The 23,307-nt window shown below is 34.1% G+C and overlaps 1 protein-coding gene across 3 annotated transcripts in view; it reads left to right on the forward strand.

Annotated features, from left to right (window-relative positions):
• The window catches only part of LOC136030025 (protein scarlet-like), a 213,933-nt gene that overhangs the window by 167,568 nt on the left and 23,058 nt on the right, over positions 1–23,307 (forward strand). For all 3 annotated transcript variants that reach the window (XM_065708651.1, XM_065708641.1, XM_065708657.1), the window contains exons 6-9: positions 606–844; positions 2,228–2,429; positions 9,179–9,210; positions 12,196–12,304. In XM_065708651.1, the coding sequence (XP_065564723.1) occupies positions 606–844; positions 2,228–2,429; positions 9,179–9,210; positions 12,196–12,304 (582 nt within the window). The remainder of the gene's footprint in view (positions 1–605; positions 845–2,227; positions 2,430–9,178; positions 9,211–12,195; positions 12,305–23,307) is intronic.

Genomic DNA, 23,307 nt, shown 5'->3' on the forward strand with positions numbered 1-23,307 from the left:
GAAAACCACAATTTTCTTACAAATTTTTTAAAGGTGCTGAACGAACGGCATTCACAAGCCCAACCAGGAAGTGCGTTCTATATAACACGACACACAACTAAAGGTTCAAAATCAATTTTCTTTTCTATTCTTTTTTTATGTAACCTATGGGGTTAAAGGGAATTTAAATTTTAAAGAGACTTACAGAGGTGATATTACGAAAAAAAATAATATAAAAATGAATTACAAGTAGGGACTGTGAAGATCATCGTTGAGCTGAAAAAAAAAATTAAAGATGCACAAGAAAGAATATCAGATTTTTCAAAATCAGAATTCGCTATCGAAGGATTTATTTCCTGAATAGGATTAATGACACTCTTCTTCCCAGTAAATAGTGATTAATTCCTTTGTAAACTAGTCATTGTTATTGTTGGCTAATGAGCATAAAAAGTACATAAAATGGGCTTATCCATTCTGAGATCATTCGAAAGTGCCTCCCTTGAAAAACTTATAAATAACAGACTGTCAAAACACTTTTTTATACTAGTTAGCATATTTATTAGCACATAGAAAGGAACGATTTCAAGTGAATTCTTAGAACTTTATAAAGTAAATATTACTTGCAGGTTTTAACTGACCCTCCCGTTCTTTTTTGTGACGAGCCAACCACAGGTCTTGACTCCTTTTCAGCTGAGACGTTAGTCAAAATCATGAAGAAAATGGCAGCAGAAGGGAAAACTATAGTGTGTACTATCCATCAGCCGTCGTCAGAGATTTATAACCTTTTTGGAAGTCTTATACTACTTACAGAAGGAAGAATCGCATATATGGGTACTACTAAGCGAGTACTATCTTTTTTTGAAAGGTTTGTTTCATTGCCTTGTATTAGGCTTTCTGAAATTGTTGTCACCGTTTTATTGCTAGTTACAATCTACTATTTTTGGGTGCCATAAAGCCTTTTATGATAATGTTATGAAGCAGCTTTATTTCAAATCATCTTAGGCTTTATTACAAATCCTTACTTTTTTTGGAACAAATCTTTTTGAAAAATTGTTTTTAAGCTAATTTCTGTTGCAACTATAATGTTTTCTCAACTTTTTTATTCATAATAAGGGGATTGATAGTACCTAACATCTCACTCTCTGTGCTCTGCGCTATAGTGACTATTATCCCTCATTGCTTCACAATTTACTGCTCTCACTTAGGAGTAATGTAATGAAAGTTTTGCAATTAAGTGTGTCGTAGCCCTTTAGCTGATGTTAGTTATAATAGGAGTCGGCAGGTTGAATGTTATTGACCTTAAAAGTTTGGTAAAGATTGTACATATATTTGTTCAACCAAACGAAGAAGACATTTATAAAGAAGGTGTTCGAGGGATATCAGGGCTAGTCGAAGCTCATTTAATTACAAATTATTATATTGTAGTGAAGAGAACAGAAACAAGTGAAAGATAATCTAAATTCCATTGTAAACAAGTAAATTCAAAAACACTTTTAGGGGAATCCAAATTTTTTGCATGTGCTATTCAATAGTGAATAGTATCCTCTGAATAATATCAGAAAATAATTCTGCGCTAAAAATTTTGGGCGGTAAGCCTATGCGGTGGCAGTTCACTGAAACATTTTCGGTGGCGTGCCGCTAGTTTTTTGCGTGGCTTCGGAGACTAGCTGCAAACACCTTGGCAAAAGCTTTGGTCTTTGCCTGTGGGTCTTAAACGATAGTCCCGTCGTTAATTTTTAGAGAAGGAATTAAAGTTCCTTTCGATGACGGTAATGACAAAAAAAACTTATACAAAGGTTTTCGCATGCTGACCAGCGGTCTGTGCAGTTCAGATACAGATATCATGATTCCTTGCCTTCAGTCGGAGTGGTTGGGGGGAAAATCATCCAGCGCTTCCCGTGTTCCCCCCCCAGATTTCTTCAGGGGCCTATTTAGAGCCGGGGCGACCCCGACTGAGTTTATAGAGTCAAACCACTAACTTTCGTTCCATGCCAATTAACCAGCGACTCCAGTAATTGAACCCCTGTCCTCAGGATTTCGAGTCTAGCATGCTAACCCTTCAGATAGGACGGTAAAACCTCATTGATAATTCTTCCTCGGCTCTTAGCAAAGGATAATTATGTTTTCAAATCATGAACGGCGTCAAGGCAATGGCTGCAACAGAAAATAAATTTTTCTAGACTCTAGACAATTTACTTACGTCAAACTATTGTATTTACTGTCCTATTTTCAACTTCTTTGTTTTTAGTTTTGGTTATAAGTGTCCAGAGAACTACAATCCAGCAGACTTTTTCGTGCAAACTTTGGCAGTGGTTCCAGGCCATGAACAGCATTGCCGTTCCACGATAAAAGCTACCTGTGATCGTTTTGCAGTTTCCAGTCAAGCTAGAGAAATTGAGCTGCTCATTCAGTACGAAGCGAATGTGGGATATAGTATGGAGGATGCCCAGGTACTTGTGTTAATAATTTCAAGATTATTAGATTTTAAGATTTGACATACTCCATAATACAATTTTATAGTTTTAAGATTCCTTTATCTTTAAGATTTATCAAATTATGTAATTAATATTAAACGATGGCTGAATCTAATTTTAGTGGTTTATTAATTAAGAAGGCAATGTTCAGAGTCAGGGTTGACAATCACGAGGAGGGGCAATAGCCTCCAAAATACCCACCGGGTATGTTCTTGGTGTATTTTCATTGAAAAATCGAAAAGAAATGCTCTCCCCAGAGGTGTCTTGACAAATACCTTGTTTTTGTATCTTCATTCAAAAATCGAAGGAAATCCATGCCTCCCCCCTACATTTTTCTGATTTTGCACCCCTAGTCATAATATTTGCCTTTTACATTCAGTATATGAGGAACAGAGATAATCTCCCTTGAACTGTAATAACAACGTTTTGGTACTTATCTGTTAAAGCGCCGACCGCTCAAGAAGTGAAATTAGGTTAGTCCTAATGAAATATACCTAAGTATGACAAAATATAATACCTTAGAAACAAATTTGGAATATGTAGTTCCAAATTAGAGGGGGGTATATTATAGCGGGTCTGCATGCAAAACGTGTTAGGCACAATTACTCTGCATATTGTGAAATTAGAATTGTTTTTAACTTCACACTTTCCAAGTACTTTACCCCAACCCCCTCCCCTAATGTGCAAATATATAGCTCAAATTATATATTTCCCATATATTCCGTCCCTTTTCTTTGTCTTGTCTTACGCAAAGCTGAAAGGAACTAACAGAAGAAACCGACTTTACAGTGCGTCAATAGATGAAAAACTTGAGTAATCGGCGCTATAACAGACAAGTACATGAATTTCTTACGAAGTAAATTATAAACGTGCGATTCCAAAAACACCAGATATTAGAAATTCGTTTTAGAAATTCGCTTTTGGTAGAGAACCATTGTTACAGTCATTAATTGTTTCCAAAACAATGTCTTACCCTGTTTATCTGGATTTTTTTTTTCCAATTATCCCTAAGCAAAGATACTGATAGAAAAAATGGTGGTGCAATGGAATGTTATAGATTTTTCATCTCTTATGCTCTAATGTTGCTCTTGAAATTGATTTTAGTTTATTCAGAATATACTTTATTTTTCAAAAATAAAATTTATATTTTTCTTGAATTTTGTATATTTCCGCTGCTTTGTAAAGTCTTCAACTTAGAAAGTTTGAAAAAATTACTAATATCTTCCTGACTCTTATAAATAGTTTTAGTTTGTTTTTTGAAAATTATTTATTTTGAATCTTTTCAAAAACTAGTAGGCTTGAAACACATGGAGAATTTCACATAATAATTGTAATATATAATAGTGTATAATATAAAAATAGGATATAATGATAATCGTAGTAATTGTAGTGATACCTAGAAAAATATAGAGAAAGTGAAAAAATCTTAAGATTTTGCAAGATCCTTGCTTTTTTTATCTTTTTTGAATATGAATTTTTTTTAATACCAGTACACCTTCTAATATAATATTAGCCCTTATTTATTCTTTTAAAAGTATTTCCTGCTCGAGTTCTTCTGTTTTATATTCTATAGAATATTTAAGCTTTTTTATTTACTTTGTTATATCTGGGTTTTCCAAGTTGTAATCTTTGTAACTTTTCTTTTTTGTGTTCAATTGTATTTTTCCATCCTTTTATTGGTATCACTTGTTCAACGTCAAAGTGAGACTTTAAACAGTTTTGAAAACCTCAGACCTCCATTTCTTTAACGTTATTTCAACACCATATAAAAATGGTAACCTGAAATATATTCTAGTTCACTAATATTTCTAACACCACCCTCTTTTATTTCACCTTCTTCTTATTGAGAAGGTGTAGGCCTAGGAACTAGAAAACATACATAAAGTTTGACTTCCTTATCGAGAAGCTTAATTTAATTTTAACTTCAAACCAAAAACATTTCTGCAATAGTAGGGTATTCTTTGTCCCATTAGCATTCATACTTAATTTAAATATATTACTCCGAATGAGGGGATACTAGAGGTTATATCTTCTCTACAATTTGTCAGAAGAAAATTAGAAATTTTAACCCTATAGATTCGACTTTTTGGGGGTTTGAGACCCCCCCCCCCTACTAGCCACTAGCCCAAATCCAAGACCCCCTGATATTCCATTAGTTGGTTACCCGAGTAATTGGTGTGCAGCAATACAATATAGTACAACCATTGATGATAATTTATATACATTCTTCATAATGTGTATCGAGGCATGGAATTCAAATGAAAGGGTATTATCAGTAATAACCGTCGCTCTGTATGGCAGTATATCAAATAGTTCGCGGTAAAAAACTTTAAGTTTTGGCGAAACATTTGCCCTCTTAGGAAAAGTGGTGCCTTTTTCTTCAGTCCAATGTAAAAAAAAAAAAAAAAAAAAAAAAAAAAAAAAAAAAAAAAAAAAAAAAAAAAAAAAAATCTATTCGACTAGCCTTTGAATTTGGAGTCGCATAGATAAACTAACTGTATCTTTTCACTTAGTAAAGCTAGATGGCTTTGCTTAAAGACCAACTTTAGTTTCCTCTTTCATTAGTTTCCCATAATCTTTGGTGCGTAGTCTATAAGTAGTAATGCATTTTACCTGGCTCGTAAGTAGAAGCTTATTTTTGAGTGGGCAAATAATTTTGGAAAGGGGTGCTGAGATTACAGAAATTGGCAAATTCTTGCGAAGGCAAAAAAAAACTATTAAAAAATTGAAGATTACGGATATTTCCAGCTTTTATTTTTTTGAGGGGAGGTGAATGGTATGAGTCTGAAGACCTCCGTCCTGAATGTCTACCTTGTCACAGGCTGGAAAAACTTTTCAATGAATTTTGAATTGGGGGGATCCGTGAGAAACTATCAGCTGAAGTCGACATCCATGCAAGAAAAAAATGTTTTGACAAAGAAAAAAGACTGCATTTTGATTATTTCGTAGCTGCTCCTTTGCTTTAACAGCTGAACTCACACCCAATTATTGTAGCTAATCTCTAATGAATTATATTCTTTACTGATGCAAATGACCAAAATAGGTCGAAAAACTACTCGTCGGTAATTTTTATAATCTAAAAAGTTAAAACAGTTTTCTTTATGTGACCTTTTTATATTTTAAGTTTTTCAGCTTTTACATTATTTTCATGTGTGTTGTTTTACTTGCTTATTTTGGTTTTCCTTCTTTTTCTGTTAACAAAGTTTCCGTTTATAAAACCAAATATACAGTTTTTTTTCTTATTTTATTCACTGGCTGAGTTAAAAATCTTACTTGTTTTTATGTAGCTACTAGCTGTTGGGGTGGCGCTTTGCGCCACCCCCCAAGCCCACCCACGTGCGTAAGTCGTTACGCGCCATTGCCATTGTCCCACCTGTGAATATATATATATATATATATATATATATATATATATATATATATATATATATATATATATATATATATATATACATATATATATATATATATATATATATATATATATATATATATATATATATATATATATATATATATATATATATATATATATATATATATATATATATATATATATATATATATATATATATATATATATATATATATATATATATATATATATATATATATATATATATATATATATATATATGTGTGTGTGTGTGTGTGTGTGCGTGTTTTTAACTACGTAAAACTTGCGAATATACAACTTTCTTTGCTGTCCCATTGTCTGTGCATATAAATAGATTGTCAGGTTTACCGACTCTTGAACATGCAACATATAATTGTCCATGGGAAAAACAATCCGTATTCAGATCTATACCTCATTATTCTAATGATTGCCCTTGAGCTTTGTTGATGGTGATTGCTAATCGAACATTCCCTGTGTCCCCATCGTCATTTATATATCCCCCTGTGCCCCCCGGTGTCCCCGTTGTAGTTGTGTCCCTGTGTCCCGGTCGTCATTTATATTCCCTGTGTCCCGGTCGTCATTTGTGTCCCGGTTGTCCATGGGAAAAACAATCCGTATTCAGATCTATACCTCATTATTCTAATGATTGCCCTTGAACTTTGTTGATGGTGATTGCTAATCGAACATTCCCTGTGTCCCAGTCGTCATTTGTATATCCATCCTGTGCCCCCGGCGTCCCCGTTGTAGTTGTGTTTCTGTGTCCCGGTCGTCGTTGATATTCCCTGTGTCCCGGTCTGTAATTTTGTCAGTCGACAAACATGACGTGAGTCGACAAACAACTTCATGACGGCATAACGCTCAATCCTTATAATGACGTCAGTCGACAAACATGCATGACGTCAGTCAACACACAAGACATAAACAACTTTTTTTATATATAGATATATTATTCTCATTTTATTTATAAAAGGTAAGGCAGTCTGGCATAAGAAATTATGAAAATGAAAAAAAAACACACCAAAGTGAGATAAACACTTTAAATTAAGTATATCAGTAGCGGATACGACACAGTCGCGTCTCTAGATGATAAAAAAATATTTTAAAGAACGAACAATATCGAGAAAATTTTATCAGTGAAGCCATTCCCATAACTCTCTCAAAAAGCATTGATATATTAAAAAAAATTATCTGATCCGAGTGATCTAATGCTGGGAGAACATTTCCAAGAAGGTGTAATCCATCTTCTAAAGTGACTATCCCAATGAAAATAATTTCTATACGGAACTATAAATCTTCTCCGTACAAACTCAAATCTAAGCTCTATAAATAAGAGATTCCCTAGTCAAACAGCTCGTGGTAACGAACTGTAGTAAGGAGCGACCCGGCTCAATAGTAACCGAAACTGTAAAAAATGGAATTTTGTATCAATAGCTACATCAAAGAATTGCATTTTAATGCTTATTTTAAATATATAAGTTTCATCAAGTTTAGTCTTACCCGTCAAAAGCTACGAGCCTGAGAAAATTTGCCTTATTTTAGAAAAAATGGGGAAACATCCCCTAAAAGTCATAGAATCTTAACACACCTTAATCATACCTTTAACAATCTTAATCACACCATTAGATTCAGCGTATGAGAAAACCCTATAGTAGATTTCAAGCTCCTATCTACAAAAATGTGGAATTTTGTATTTTTTGCCAGAAGGCAGACCACGGATGCGTGTTTATTTATTTATTTTTTTTCCCAGGGGTGATCGTATCGACCAAGAGGTCCCAGAACGTTGCGAGAGGGCTTATTCTAACGGAAATGAAAAGTTTTAGTGCTATTTTTAAGTTACCAAAAAATTGGAGGGCACCTAGGCCCCCTTCCACGCTCAATATTTTCCAATAGTCACCGGATCAAAATTCTGAGATAGCCATTTTATTCAGCGTAGTCGAAAAACTTTATAACTATGTCTTTGGGGACGACTTACTCCCCCACAGTCCCCGTGGGAGGGGCTACAAGTTACAAACTTTGACCAGTGATTCCATATAGTAATATTTATAGGGAAGCCGACAGACGTTTTCAGGGGATTTTTTGGTTCGGGGAAGGGGTTGAGAAGAGGGGATATGTCGGGGGAACTTTCCATCGAGGAATTTTTCATTGGGGAAGAAAATTTCCATGAAGGGAGCGCAGGATTTTCTAGCATTATTTAAAAAAAACAATGAAAAAATAAATATGTAAAAGTTTTTTCAACTGGAAGTAAGGAGCAGCATTAAAACTTAAAACGAACAGAAATTATTACGCATATGAGGGGCTTACCTCCCCCTAATACCTCGCTCTTTAAACTAAGGTATTTTTAGTAATTTCAACTATTTATTCTACGGCTTTTGTGATTCAGGGGTCATTATTAAGGAATTGGGACAAAATTTAAGCTTTAGTGTGAAGAGCGAAGTACTGACGAAGGGGTGAACCCCCTCATATACGTAATAAAAACATGAGAATACAAAAGTTCGTTACGTAAGCTAATGTGTAAGTTACGTATATCTTTTACTAATAAAAACATTCGTAAAAATTAAAAGTTCTATTTGCCTTTTTAAGTAACCAAGAAATCGAAGGGCAACTAGGCCTCCTCCCTCGCTCTTTTTTTCTCAAAATCATTTGATCAAAACTATGAGAAAGCCATTTAGCCAAAAAAATAAATATGCAAATTTCGTTTCAATTATTCATCTGCGGAGAGCCAAAATCAAAACATGCATTGATTCAAAAACGTTCAGAAATTAAATAAAAAACAATTTTTTTTTAACTGAAAGCAAGGAGCGACATTAAAGCTTAAAACGAACAGAAAATACTTCATATATGAAAGGGGCTGCTTCCTCGTAAACGCCCCGCTCTTTACGCTAAAGTTTTTTACTGCTTTAAAAAGTAGAGTTGAGAGAAAGAGTCAAACTTTAGCGTAAAGAGCGGGGCGTTGATTTAGTGTCGCTCCTTGCTTTCAGTTAAATTTTTTTTTCATACGATAAAACTCGTATTTAATTGTCTCAATAATAACAGTACAAGGGAGTGACTCTGGATGTGACGCTACAATAAGTTACATACTTGTCAAATTCATGTGGGATCAAATATGGACTGTTTTTTCTGTGAGACTGGAAGGATAGAGAAGAAATATACTGTTGGACTATCTTTTCAAGGATAATGACATTGCGAACATTTTTTGGGGAGAGATATTCCACCGCCCTATGTCCCTTTATGTACACTTGTGGACAGAAACAGCTATGCATAAAACAAAAGTCATTTTTATTTTTATTTACTTGGAGAATATGCGTTTTACACCTTTTTTCTCTTTTAGCTCGTCAACTCTACGTTGGAGTCTCAGATTGTGTAAGTTTATGCTAAGTTTTTTAATTACTTATACTCTAATTGTATCTTGTTGTCGACCTAACAAGCAGTTGTTTTGCCATAAATCTTGCTTAAAAGGACTACACTAATTTAAGAAGTTTTGGGTGTTGTTTAGATACAACTAGAATTATCCCCTGAAACTTCGAAGACAAACTGTGGCACAAAACCCAATACAAATCAATACAGATGGCGTAAACTATGCAAGCGCTAATAACAAGTCATTGGGACCCTTCAAAATTGCATGTGTTTACTGTAGAGCTCTCCATTTTCTTGAGAAAAGAGTAGCAATAAATGTTAATTCATTTGGAGATTGTAAAGAGTTCCATAAACAAACACAAAACTTGAATTCATGTTTCGCTCTAGCTTCTTTCAACATAGGTGATGATTGAACCATCAATAGTCATAGTGTATTTAGCTTCAAAGTAGCTGGAAAAATTTATCACAAAATCAATTTAGCGGCAAATTCGTCACAAGTAATTGAAGGTAATTTTGAACCATCCTCATGTGATCAAATGTACTTTCTAGACCCCGATGAAGCTATTGAAGACGCGTCGCGCGTCCTTTGAATTATGGGATTTCCCACAGCCTAATGGATCTCTTGGAAGAAATAATGCTAGACGCAAACAGCTATGCCAAACGTACCTGAAAATACAAGAGGCAGAGGATGATGTGAACCAACGTGCTGCTTCACTGAGACAACAGCCTCCAAACGTGCAGCTCACTTTCACTGTGCCAGATGGTGTCGCTTAAAGACAGTTTAACCCTCCTGGATATAATGAAGCATGTGTTGTGCTTATTCAGAATACTAACCATAGTTTTCCATCAAATGAAATGATTGTAAGACAACACGGCAAAAATGTTGTTAGTTTAAAAAATACCGACCATAGTGTGGAGCCCTTTACCTAACCATTTTTTTTTTCTTGCTGGGACGTCAGGATGGACAGTGAATTGGCCGTTTCAAACACCTTTTACAAGTCATCCACATCTAACACAGCTTAAATTAGCCAGATATCGTATCGGTTTTTACCTGAGCATGCCAAAAGCCTTTCTCTGCAAGCTGTCGTAAGCTTTCTCTGCAATACTGATTGGGTTAGGTATAGTTTTTTGTTTTTAATCATAGTGTTTTTAATCATAGTACATGGCATTTTTTCGTGCTGAAATACAACTGCCAAAAAGAAATCATATTGTTGGAATTACATGCCTTTTCATAAATTTATCAAACGAGCAATAATTGTGTATAAATGTGCTTATAGATTTTTCCTCGAATAAATTTTTTTCTCTTAAAACTGGCATATTGACATTTTTGGCCAAAAGAAACCTAGATAGATGACAACTGTAAGTAAAACTTTGTATTTTTCCCAGGGTGGTTGTATCGAACCTATGGTAACACCATGACATCAAGAAAAAGTTCATATTGTCTGCGGTTGGAAGACAAGCGACAATGAAAATCTATATATCTAAGCCTGTCACGTAGCCGTGCCGGGGACCGGCAGCGAAGCCATATAATTCCGACGAATATATATACTATTGTGTGGTTAGGTGCTAACTGATATATACCATCACCTCCTTATCGCAACAGTCAAACAGAACTGGCAAATGGAGATAAAAATAATAAAGTCCTAAATAAACAAACCATTTAAAAATTCTTCCATATCATTTCATTGACTTTGAAGAGTCAATGAAGTGATACAACGCCATCTTTTTTCGGGTATTAAGAAGTCTCCAGGAATCGGATGAGAGAGCCCCGCGGCCCGTAGTTTGGAGACCCATGATATAAATCATTAATAGAACTTCGGAAATCCAAAATGAAAAGAAACTTATTAAAAAACTAGACTCTCCAAAAAAGTAGCTAAAATAGCTACCCTTCCTAAATCAGCTTTATATGGCAATTTTCCTCGCAAAACAATTTTTTTTTTCAAACAAACTTTTGAACTTTCAGTCACTATTGTCTTGCACGTAGGGACAGCTTTGAAATGAGTCATTAAATATCTATCTATGATTTTGCGGTAACCTACTACTTCTGCTAGTCATTGCACAATTTAAGAAAGATACTAAAAAGCTGGGAGGAGAAATATACAAAGGGGTGATTTTAAGCCTCAGGTTTTGGGTTTTCGTCACGTAGACTATAATAGTACGCTTTTCATGCTTCTCTAACCTTTCCGGTCCAGAAATGGCACCAAATTATGCCATTTTTAGTTTCATATGGTCCTTTCTCTCGGCATTATCAAGATAAATTCTTATGTAATGCAATTACATATGAAAATTAATTTTTAAATGAGAAATTCAGTAGCTTTCTATGATCCTCCCATTTCCCACTCACTGTAAAGAAAGAAAAATAAAATAAGGCACATCAATTCTTTCCATGCAGCAAACTGATTTCCCTCGTTTTTCAAGTTAGGGGATTGTAGTACTCCTGTACAGGTTTTTTTTTACTATGGTGACTCCAATGGTGCAGTTTGACCTCACATCATTTTCGGAGGTATTCAGGCTCTTTTTTGAAATTCATATAAATTTGTTTCTACAGTATTTTGCTGCAAGATTAATCAAAACAATATATTCCGTTCCGTAATTAATTCCAAATGGCAATTTATAACGTCATCTGCAAATGTCATTAATGACAAATTAAATCCACGGTAAATACAACTAAAATTAACAGAATTGATAATAATTTCTTTTCGTTTTAAGATTCATTTAATCATCTACATCAGTATCTTTTATTTTGATGTTTGGAATGAGTATTGGTTTGGTTTCGTTCATTTTACGGTTATAATCTTTCCATAGTGCAAGGAGGGCTTTTACCTCTCTTCATACCAAATTGAACCCTTTGTCCAATTAATTTTTTTTAAGTGAAGAGAACTAATGGATTGATTTATTACCCCTTTAATTTGATCTGTGGGAATCATGAAGACCTGGCCAATATTCTAAGACTCGGTCAAGATACTTTATAAGGGCCTTATACTCTTTCAGTTCAAATAGAGCAGGATGGTGGAACCAGACACGTCAACTAGCAAAGAGGTCCTTTATAGATTCTCTCCGTAATCCCGCTGTTCATTGGCTTCGGATCGCTCAAAAATTTGTAAGAGATTTAAGTTATTTGTATGTATAAACCTAACCTATAAAGTGAAAATAAAAATTAGAGACTAAGTAACTTACAGGTCAGAAGAAGTGCCTGTTGTTTTTACTTTTTCTTTTTACACGTAATGGGAAATATCAAGTTAAATTGCCAGAAATTTGAGAAGTCGCATTAAGTAATGGAAAATTTGATTTTAATATTTGAGGTTGTTAATTAACCATTTGTTCCAATTTTGGTTGTTTATTCAACACCATTTTCCATTGAAAAAAAATAACAAGGAAAATCGAAGTGAAAGAGGAAGACTTAAAAAGAAATACCTCCCTAGGATGGAATAAATCTTTTGCCGAGGCATCTAGTTAGATATTTTTCTTTGTTTATGTTGTAGATTTAGATGTGTAGAAATGAGACAACTTTTTGTAAACCTACTTTAGTGCGTATCCCACTTACTCTGTGACAAGTAAATATCTTGAGAACCATGTATGTAACCAGTCACGAAACTTCCTAACATTTATTGGTCTTAGGCTGATGGCTAATGGTCCACCTATTCGGGGTTCACATCTCCCTTCTGGTGGTATTAGCATTGAACTTTGAAATGGCAATACATATTATACTAGGATTCATATTTGAAACATGAACGTTAAAAGATAGTGGTTTTGTTCATAGAACTGGAAAAGAAGTTTGCTTTCGGTTTTCATGACACTGTCATGAATATGCCATTACTCTTAACAATTAATCTGTTTGGTCTTTTTTCCAATATTTATTTTACCTTATTTTTAAACAAATAAGAGAAGGTTCTTTTATGATAGCCTATATTTGGAGGTCATTCCATATGACAACAGTACATCTGACATGGCTCTCTTGTGAGTACTCCTGGTAGTTAGTTCCCAACCGTAGATACTTCTGACGAGCAGCATTATGACGTTTGATCTCATTGGCTTAGTTCTACCATATAGGAGCTCTTCAGTACTCTGACAGAGGAAAATGCATACAATTTGCATTGTAGAGATATTGATGGCTTTTTAAGACACTCTAGCGAAGATTAAAAAGTGCTGTTAACGAACTGTCGGATGTTTTCGATATGATTGCTCGATTTTGAATTCGCGAGAGAGGAGTGATAAGCATTTCTTGGTTCACCAGAAAAAGAGGAGAAGAGTATTTGAAGCTGGCCCTTATGCAACATGCGAATAGTAGAGCTTCTTTTGATCGGGTAGAAATGTTTTTCATTTAAAAATAGCTCCTAGCTTTCGGGACTAGGATGTTCTAACTTTCCCAAGAGGCTCAGCACACGAACTTCACTCCTAGAAGACATAGAGGATTGACTCTTAATATTAATTCATCATCTAAGACAAAATCACAATAGCATTTTTATCGTTTTTACTTTGAAAACAAGCAATTTTTTGTTTTCTTTTTCACATACCTAACCTGTCCTCAACCTTCGTCAGCTCAACCCCTGCAGCATAACTTAAATTATTTGTTCCAAGGTTACTTTCCAACACAGAAAGAAGGGTCAAATGGTTCTTTGTGACACTCAACCATGGGTGTTTCTTCAAGAAAGAGTCGCTAAGAACAATTCTTGTGTCGTTGTTAAAACAAGTTCGTACGAACCTGAAAGGTTTGATTGTCTGCTATATAGCCTAAATAAGAAATATAGTAGGATTTTGTTGACCCCAAAGTTTGTTTTATTTGATCGTTGGACTATTTCAAACAAAATGGCTATCTAACATATTTGATTGAATGCATTTGGAAAAAGACGGTGTGTATGAGCAAGGGGGGGGTAGATGCCCTCCGATCACTTTTGACTCTTAAAAAGGTAACTAGAATTCTCAGTTTCCAATCAAATTAGCCTCTGAAGTTTATACGACCACCCATTACCTAAAAACCTTATATACCCCTGCAGCATAACTTATATTATTTGTCCCTCGGCTCTGGGGGTTGTATCGACCCCAAAGTTTTTGTTATCTGATGCTTGAACAATCAAAGATAGGAAATCAAAGAGATAAGCAAAGTGGTTATCTCAAAATTTTTAACGGATGCATTTGGGGGAAAAGGGCCTCGGGCGGAGGCTAGTTGCCTTCCAATTACTTTCAACTCTTAAAAAGGGCACTAGAAATTCCGATTTACAATCGAATAATTATCCCCAGAAGTTTATACTACCATCTCAAAGAGGGTAAAGTTGCTATTAATTAAAAATTCTATTAATCGATTTGAAACTATTGAAGAATTATTTATTCAGGCTCCTATTTACATGGGTACTATTGCCGCACGGCTGCATATTCATTTTTAAAGAGTCACGTAATCAAACAGTTCTTGGTAACGAACTGTAATAAGGAGCGACCCGGCTCAATAGTAAACGAAACTCTAAAAAGCGGAATTTTGATACTAAAAGATATATCAAAAGAATTGGATTTTTATGCTGATTTTAAATATATAAGTTTCATCAAATTTAGAATTTAAAATTTGTCTTATTTTGGAAAAAAGGGAGAAACACCCCCTAAATGTCATATAATCTTAACGAAATTCACACCATCGCATTCAACGTATCAGAGAACCCTGTTGCAAAAGTTTCAAGCTCCTATCTACAAAAACGTGGAACATCGTATTCTTTGTCAGAAGACCGATCACGGGTACGTGTCTATTTTATTTTTATTTTTTTCCAGGGGTCATCGTATGGACCAAGTGGTCCTAGATAGTAACTAGAGGAATCATTCAAACGGAAATGAAAAGTTATAGTGCCCTTCTTAAGTGACCAAAAAAATTAGAGGGCACCTAGTCCCCCTCCCACGCTCATTTTTTCCCAAAGTCAAGGGATCAAAATTTTGAGATAGCCATTTTGTTCAGCATAGTCGAGAACTATAATAACTATGTCTTTGGGGATGACTTACTCCCCCGCAGTCCCCGGGGGAGGGGCTGTAAGTTACAAACTTTGACCAGTTTACATACAGTAATGGTTATTGGGAAGTTTATAGACGTTTTCAGGAAGATTTTTTTTGGGGGGGGGTTGAAGCGAGGGGGCAATACGAGATGATCTTTTCTTGGATGAATATGTCATGAGGGAAGAGGAATTCAATGAAGGGGGTGCAGGATTTTCTAGCATTACTATAAAAAAAAACAATGAAAAAATAAACATGAAAAAGTTTTTTTTCAATTGAAAGTAAGGAGTAGCATTAAAACTTGAAACGAACATATATTATTACGCATATTAGGGGTTATTCTCCTCCTAAATACGTCGCTCTTTATGCTAAAGTATTTTTAGAAATTTCAACTATTTATTCTACGGCCTTTCTGATTCAAGGGTCCTTTTTAAAGAACTAGGACAAAACTTAAGCTTTATTGTAAAGAGCGAGATATTAACGAGGGGACAAACCCCCTCACATACACATTAAAAATAAAATAATATAGAAGTTTGTTACGTAAGTTAATTCTTAAGTTACATATATTTTCTACTAATAAGAATGTTCGTTAAAAATTAAAAGTTCTGTTTGCCTCTTTAAGTAACTGAAAAATTGGAGGGCAACTAGGCCTCCTTCCCCACCCCTTATTTCTCAAAATTGTCTGAAAGGAAATGTTTCCTTCTCAACGCCCCTCTCTTTACGCTAAAGTTTTTTACTGTTTAATAAAGTAGAATTGAGAAAAAGAGTCAAACTTTAGCGTAAAGAGCGGGGCATTGAGAAGGGAACATCCCCTTTCATGCACGGAGTAATTTCTGTTTGTTTTAAGTTTTAATGTCGATAAGTTTTATTTAATACACATAAAAGAAACAGCTCAAATAGACACTTTAAACTGAAGGCACTATAGATACTTTAAAGCTTCATTTAACAGAATTCATGAGCTTAATGTTTAATAAAAAGAAGTACAAGAATGTATAATTTCACATCAGCTATTATCGAGGAGGGCCAGTTGATCATTGCGTAGGGAGGAGAGGGGTGCCTGATGCCTCAAAAAGTTTTTCCTTATATAAAATTACCCAATTTTCTGTGAGCATTCAAGTTGATATAGAAGATGATCTGGGGGAGAAGAGGCATAAATTAAAATTGAATCTCCCTTTATTTTTATTGAGCCCAAAATTAGAGGACACGAGGGCATATCTCCCTTCTTATTGCAGAAAAAATGTTCCTTTGTAACAGAACAGATCACATTTGTTTGCTTGCCAGCATCCAATGTAAAGAGATGAAGGGGTATCTTGAGGGTTTTCAGGGATTTTTCCATCAAGGGGAAAGGGACCCTGGGAAAACTGGATCCATTTATGGAAAAAGGACAAAATTTTTAGCGACAACGTTTTTTCATTCATGAATTAACCTCAGTTTCAAATTCATCCTTGATAATATTCTGCCATTCATATTTTTCAACAATTTTCAACAAGTAGTGGGGAAATTTTAAGACATTGACCCCTATTATATTTTTAGATAGGCCTAGACGAAGATTTTAAAACGGTCAGAAATTAAATTAAAAAATCAAGATTTTTCAGTATCAAGGGGAACCTCTCCTCCTCAACCCCTTACTCCTTACGCTTAAGTCTTATAGTGTATAACAATACTTTTTATTCTAATTCGATAATCCTTGTATTTAAGCAGCCGTTCTTAAAAATTATGGACAAAAAGTCGGACTTTATCGCAAAGAGTGGGAGCTTGAGGAGGGGTAGCCTCCCGGATATACTGATAGTTTCTTTTCGTTTTAAGTTCTAATTTCATTCCTTACTTCCATTAAAAAAAAATATGTGATACTTCAAAAGAGAATAAATTTTAAGGTGAGCTAATGAATTAAAAGCTGATTGATTGCGTACTAAACTAAACACATGGTAAGGTTAGAAGGATTGAGAGTCAATCTTCATGCCCGATGTGTGGATACATAAATGTGTGTTCCATTTGATGTGTCAAAATTAATAACTTAAATATTTAAGAGTCATTATCTTTGGGTGTTTAAAATCAAACAGTTCGTGGTAACGAACTGTAGTAAGGAGCAACCCGGCTCAATAGTAACCGAAACTCAAAAAAATTAAATTTTGATACCAATAGTTTTATCAAAAGAATTGTAATTTTATGCTGATTTCAAATAAAAGTTACGAGCCTGCGAAAATTTGCCTTATTTTAGAAAATAGGAGGAAACACCCCCTAAAAGTCGAAGAGTCTTAACAAAAATCACACCATCAGATTCAGCGTATCAGAGAAAAAAAATGTAGAAGTTTCAAGCTCCTAGCTGCAAAAATGTTGAATTTTATATTTTTTCCCAGAAGACAGATCATGGATGCGGGTTTATTTGTTGTTTTTTTTTCTTCTTTTTCCCAGGGGTGATCGTATCGACCCAGTGTTACTAGAGCGTTGTGAGAGGGCCCATTCTAATGGAAATTAAAAGTTCTAGTGCCCTTTTAAGTGACCAAAAAATTGGAGGGCACCTAGGCTCCCTCTCACACTCTTTTTTTCCAAAAGTGACTGTATCAAAGTTGTGAGATTGCCATTTTGTTCAGCATAGTCGAAAAACTAATAATCATGTCTTTCGGGACGACTAAATCCCCCACAGTTCCCGGGGGAGGGGCTGCAAGTTATAAACTTTGACCATTGTTTACATATAGTAATAGTTATTTGGACGTGTATTGACGTTTTCAGGGGGAATTTTCACGTTAAAGGTGGTTGGGGAGGGGGTTACGTGGTAGGATCTTTCCATATAGGAATTTATCATGAAGGGGCCGCAGGATTTTCTAGCATTATTTAAAAAAAATAATGAGAAAACAAAATTAAAAATGAAGTTTTTTCAAATGGAAGTAAGGAGCAGCATTAAAACCTAAAAGGAACAAAAATTATTACGCATATAAGGGGGTTCGCATCCTCCAAAACACCTCAATCTTTACGCTAAAGTGTTTTTAGTAGTTTCAACTATTTATTCTACGGCCTTTGTGATTCAGGGGTCATTCTTAAAGAATTGGGACCAAATTGAAGCTTTACTGTAAAGAGCGAAGTATTGACGAGGGGGAGAGCACCCTCATAAACGTGGTAAAAATATACAAATATAGAATTCGTTACTTAAGTTAATTCGTAAGTTACGTATATTTATTATTAATAAAAACGTTCGTAAAAAATTTTGTTTTAATTATTCATGTGTGGTGAGCCAAAATCAAAACATGCGTTAATTAAAAAACGTTCGAAATTAAATAAAAAAATAAGTTTTTTAACTGCAAGTAAGGAGCGACATTAAAACTTAAAACGAACAGAAATTATTCCGTATATGAAAGGGGTTGTCCCTTCCTCAACGCCTCGCTCTTTACGCTAAAGTTTTTTATTGTTTTGAAAAGTAGAGTTGTGAGAAAGAATCAATTAGCGTAAATAGTGAGGCGTTGAGGAGGGGACAACCCCTTTCATATACGGAATAATTTCTGCTCGTTTTAAGCTTTAATGTCGCTCCTTACTTGCAGTTAAAAACATGCTCTTTTTTATTTATCATAATGAAAAGGGATTGTTAAGCCTGACTAAGGGACACTATAAGGGGACTAGGAACAACATCGATTGTAATGTTCCCATGTATTTCTAGCTTAAATTCTATGCCGAGCCAAGGGTCTCGTTTATTATCCCAATAAATGTTATATAATATAATGTGTGTTTGAAATCATGTCGAATGCAATAAGTAGCGAAGTCTATAAAAGTAAAAAGAGAAAAGGGAGCAAAAGGAAGAAGCAGTTAAAACAAAAGAAAACAGCAGCAATAAAATACGGTTAAGTCTTTTAAAAAATGGAAAAAAGAAACAAACAGAAAACCTATACAGTCAGATTTGCCCATTCAAGCGGAATAACTGAGGTTTTTTTCGGTTATTAAGCCTATCAACAGCTAAATTTTGCTCAGCTACGCTGTAGTGCCAAACTATGGAACTATTTCTTGTCCACGATGATAATTTTAGAATATAGTTCGCAAATCAGAAAGTTAAGGGGCACATTCTAGTCTAAAATTTCCAGAATGAGAAGTTGTCAGACATCTTATGGATGTTTTTGTTTTTTGGTTAGATAGATAGATAGATATATTTTTATTTCATACAAATATAAACAAACACAAATAATTAAATAAAGCCTACAGGGAGCTAAGCTTGAAAAGAAGGCTATCAATTATTACATTAAATTCAAATACACAAAAAATAGTATTTAATTTAAGTCTATTTACTATAGATAGGATTTGATATTTTATTGAAAATTTATCTCTTTTATAGTTAACTGAAGGAATTCTATGCGCTCGAAAATGAGCCGACGAAGAGTCGAGTGAGCGAGAGAGGTTGACCAGAATATGTGATTCATTAAAATAACTCGCCAGATACTGAATATCATAACGCCAAAGCAATAGTTGCAAACCCTTAAGTTGACTAAGGTTTAATAAATTAAGAAATAAAAATGAAGTTTCTGTATCAGAAAGACTTCAAAGTCATGCAGGATGATAAAAGAAAGTACCAAAGATCTTACGGCTTTATTTTGCAATGTCCGAGGGGTTTAAAATGATTAGGAAATGTAGTTGGGTAAATAATGGGATAATATCTTTGGTATGATAAATATTAAAGAATGATAAGGAATTCTAATATTTGAAAACGGAAAAACATACTTTAATCGATGTAAACATCCAAAACTTTGGGCTAATTTTATACGGAGATTGCCAGAATGACTAGGGAAAGATAAATATATATATATATATATATATATATATATATATATATATATATATATATATATATATATATATATATATATATATATATATATATATATATATATATATATATATATATATATATATATATATATATATATGTGTGTCTTAACCCTTCTAATTCTTCACCCAGAAACAATAGAATCATAAATCCCAACTTTAGCAACTCCTTGCTTAGATCTCCCAAAAACTATAAATTCTGTCTTAGACAAATTTGGGACTAAAAGATTACAAGAAAACCACTGAATAACCGGATTCATTTCAGGCGCCATATTCTCGATCAATAATGAAAGGGTTTTAGCTTCGACAGATAAGACTGTATCATCTGCAAACGTAACTGCTAGGCTATCCTTATAGAATACACAATTAGGGAGATCATTTGTATATACCAAATATAGTAACAGTCCAAGTATAGACCCTTGGGGCACTCCAATATTATCCAGGAAGTTAGGCTGATAAAGATGGCTTTGGACGTCTACTTGGAATCCGCGATTTCGTAGATATGAGTTTTTTAAATCCAATGCTTTTCTACGAATTCCAGATTTATTCAATTTTTCAAACAAAACGGAATGATTTGGAGTATCAAATGCTTTTTTTTATATTGTAAAAAATGCTTGATACATATTTACCATTATTCAGTGAATCATTAATTTAAAGCAAAAGGGCTGCAACTGCTTGTTCAGAAGAACGACACGATATAATACTAAACTTGCTTTTGGTTAAAAGATTTTTTTATCTAAATTTGATAAAATTCTTTTATCTAAAATTTTTGACAAGGAGAAAGTATTGCAATAGGTCGGTAATTATTAATTACCGATGGGGTATTTTTACACCTTTTTATACTGTGGGATAAACCATGGGGTATTAGGGAATACCCCAGAAGATAACACAAATTTAAAATATAAACAAGAGGTATATGAAGTACAGATGCAAAGTGTTTCAAAACATTAGTTTAAAGTCCATCAAAACTTCATGAATTACCTTGCTTTAAATCTATTAAATTTTTTTGAGAATTCATCAAAACTAACTGGGGCCAAAAACATACTTGTATCTTTTGATTGAGGAAAGTCGATGTCTGAAGTAATGAGCTGAAGTTTATCCAAGACCACGAGTAACATCATAACCAATACTAACAAAATGAACACTGAAAGATTCTGCAATAGCTTCATGTCCATTCATGTCCGTATCCTCTAAAGACCATTTTTATCTATTAATAATTCTGTGTAAAAATTATTAGAACTGTTTCCAATCTTTTGTTTAATTAGATCCCATGTTTTTTAGGTGAATTCGTATTCCTGGAAAAAAAATTTCAAAATACCTTTTCTCACTCATTCTAAGAGTTTTCACCAGCAAATTTTATTATTTTTAAATGATATAATATTATCAGGTGATGGATATTTCATAGAATATCTTATAGACGTTTTTTTTCATTAACTGATCTCAGGAATGACTCGTTAATCCGTGGTTTTCTTGGTAAAAATTTTTCACGATGGATTTTTTCATAAAGACGATGAGGATCAAATTGTTCTTTTAATACTCTATAAAAAAAATATCCAATGATCTATTAGGATCTCTCTCTCTCTTCTAAAACCACACTCTACTCTATGTCACCAATGGCTACTTTTAAGTTAAATGTATTTTTAAGAGAAAGATTTCTATTTCTTATAATGATCTCCCTAATTAAAGTCTTTTGAATCTTACAATCTGATATAAGTATGCAATGGTTTGATGATTCATCCATAATCACAGACGTAGCCTCACTTGTATAAGGCGAAAGAATATTGTCAATAAGAGAAGTAAATGAGTCGGCTACACGTGACGGGATAAAATAAGCCGGATATTAACTACAAGAAAGAAAACATTCTAAAAACTGTAATGCATAATTATCAATCCCATGATGGGGTGAAGGTAAACATCTCAGTAGGTCTATGTTAAAGTCACCAAGGATCATGAATGGATTACGCAGACTATATTTTCCATCTGCTAGAAGATTGGCATATTTTCCAATCTACTTATGGAATTTACTTTACTAGAAGAGAAAGGATGGTATATCACTGCAATTAAAAGTTTTTCGTTATTAGGCAAAAAAACATCCAACAACACAACATTCAAAATTCGTATCAATATTAAACTATAAAAAATTGTCTCTCATTCGTGCAGGAATATAATTTTTATTTAAAACAGCCAAATCACTATGTTTTTGCTGGGTTTTATTCCTATGAAAGATTGGTTTTCTTTTACATCAATTTTATTTGCAGAATTTTCATCTAGGAAAGTTTCACAAAGGCCTAAAATATCAGTACCCTGATCAAACAAAAATTTTCAATCACATCCCGACTGCTCACTCATCCCTGGGAATTCCAGAATGATATCCTCTTAAACAAGAATTTTTCAGTTTCATCAAAAAATACATATTTATTTGGTGGAATACTAAACGAATGTGAAATATCAATATAATGTTCAGAAATGAAAAACATTGAAAATCACACTGAATGGGTTTTTTCTCATGGAAAATACCAAACACTCTGCTATGAGTGGTAATAATAGAAATCACACCTAGACATTGATAGAAAGTTTTTTTTCCTTCTCAGAATACAAAGGTTAGATAGCTACTCACGAAAAATCAAATAAAACAAGAAAAACAAAAATAAAAGTTACTTCCCAACAGTGGCGCCATTTGGGGGGGGGGCAGGGGGGGACCATGGCCCCCCCCTGATTTCTGGAGGGGCCCAATTTCAACCACGTAATTCTTTGTTTATTCGTCCTTGTTCTACTTTTTTCTCTTTTTTTTACCGTATTTCTACTGTGAATTATTACTAAATAGCAAATTCAAGATACTCGACGATTATTGCATTTCAAGAAAGTATCCTGTTTTTGCCGTTCTCCCTAATTAATTTATGGTCACCCTTTTGGCAGGGGTTTGTAAAGTCCTTTCTGGGCTCGGAGTACTTCTGTGACATTGAAGTCTCTCCAATGATTAATGAATCCCGTCAGTCGGCACATTTATGTGTAGGCTAACATCTGGAAAAGAGGGTATCCAGACCAGGGTGTCATTCCAGTTTTGTATTTAGTTTCTCGTTACCCTTCATCAAATAAAGAACCGTGAAACAGTGTTGAGTTGTGTTCAAGTTCAAATCGGATTATTGAAACATGAGTTCATCCGGTGTGAGTGGTGCAAAAAAAAAGGAAAATAAAAGCCCAATGGAAAGAAGAAGAAATAAAGATGCAACGACGATTGGCTTCGTTTTTCAAACCGACTGTAAGTAAATCTACCACATTTTAAATTTTGTTTCGTCGACCAATCTTACTGAACGAACCAGAACAAGAGCTACG

This window comes from Artemia franciscana, chromosome 1 (genome assembly GCF_032884065.1).
Source record: "Artemia franciscana chromosome 1, ASM3288406v1, whole genome shotgun sequence".
NCBI lineage: Eukaryota > Metazoa > Arthropoda > Branchiopoda > Anostraca > Artemiidae > Artemia > Artemia franciscana.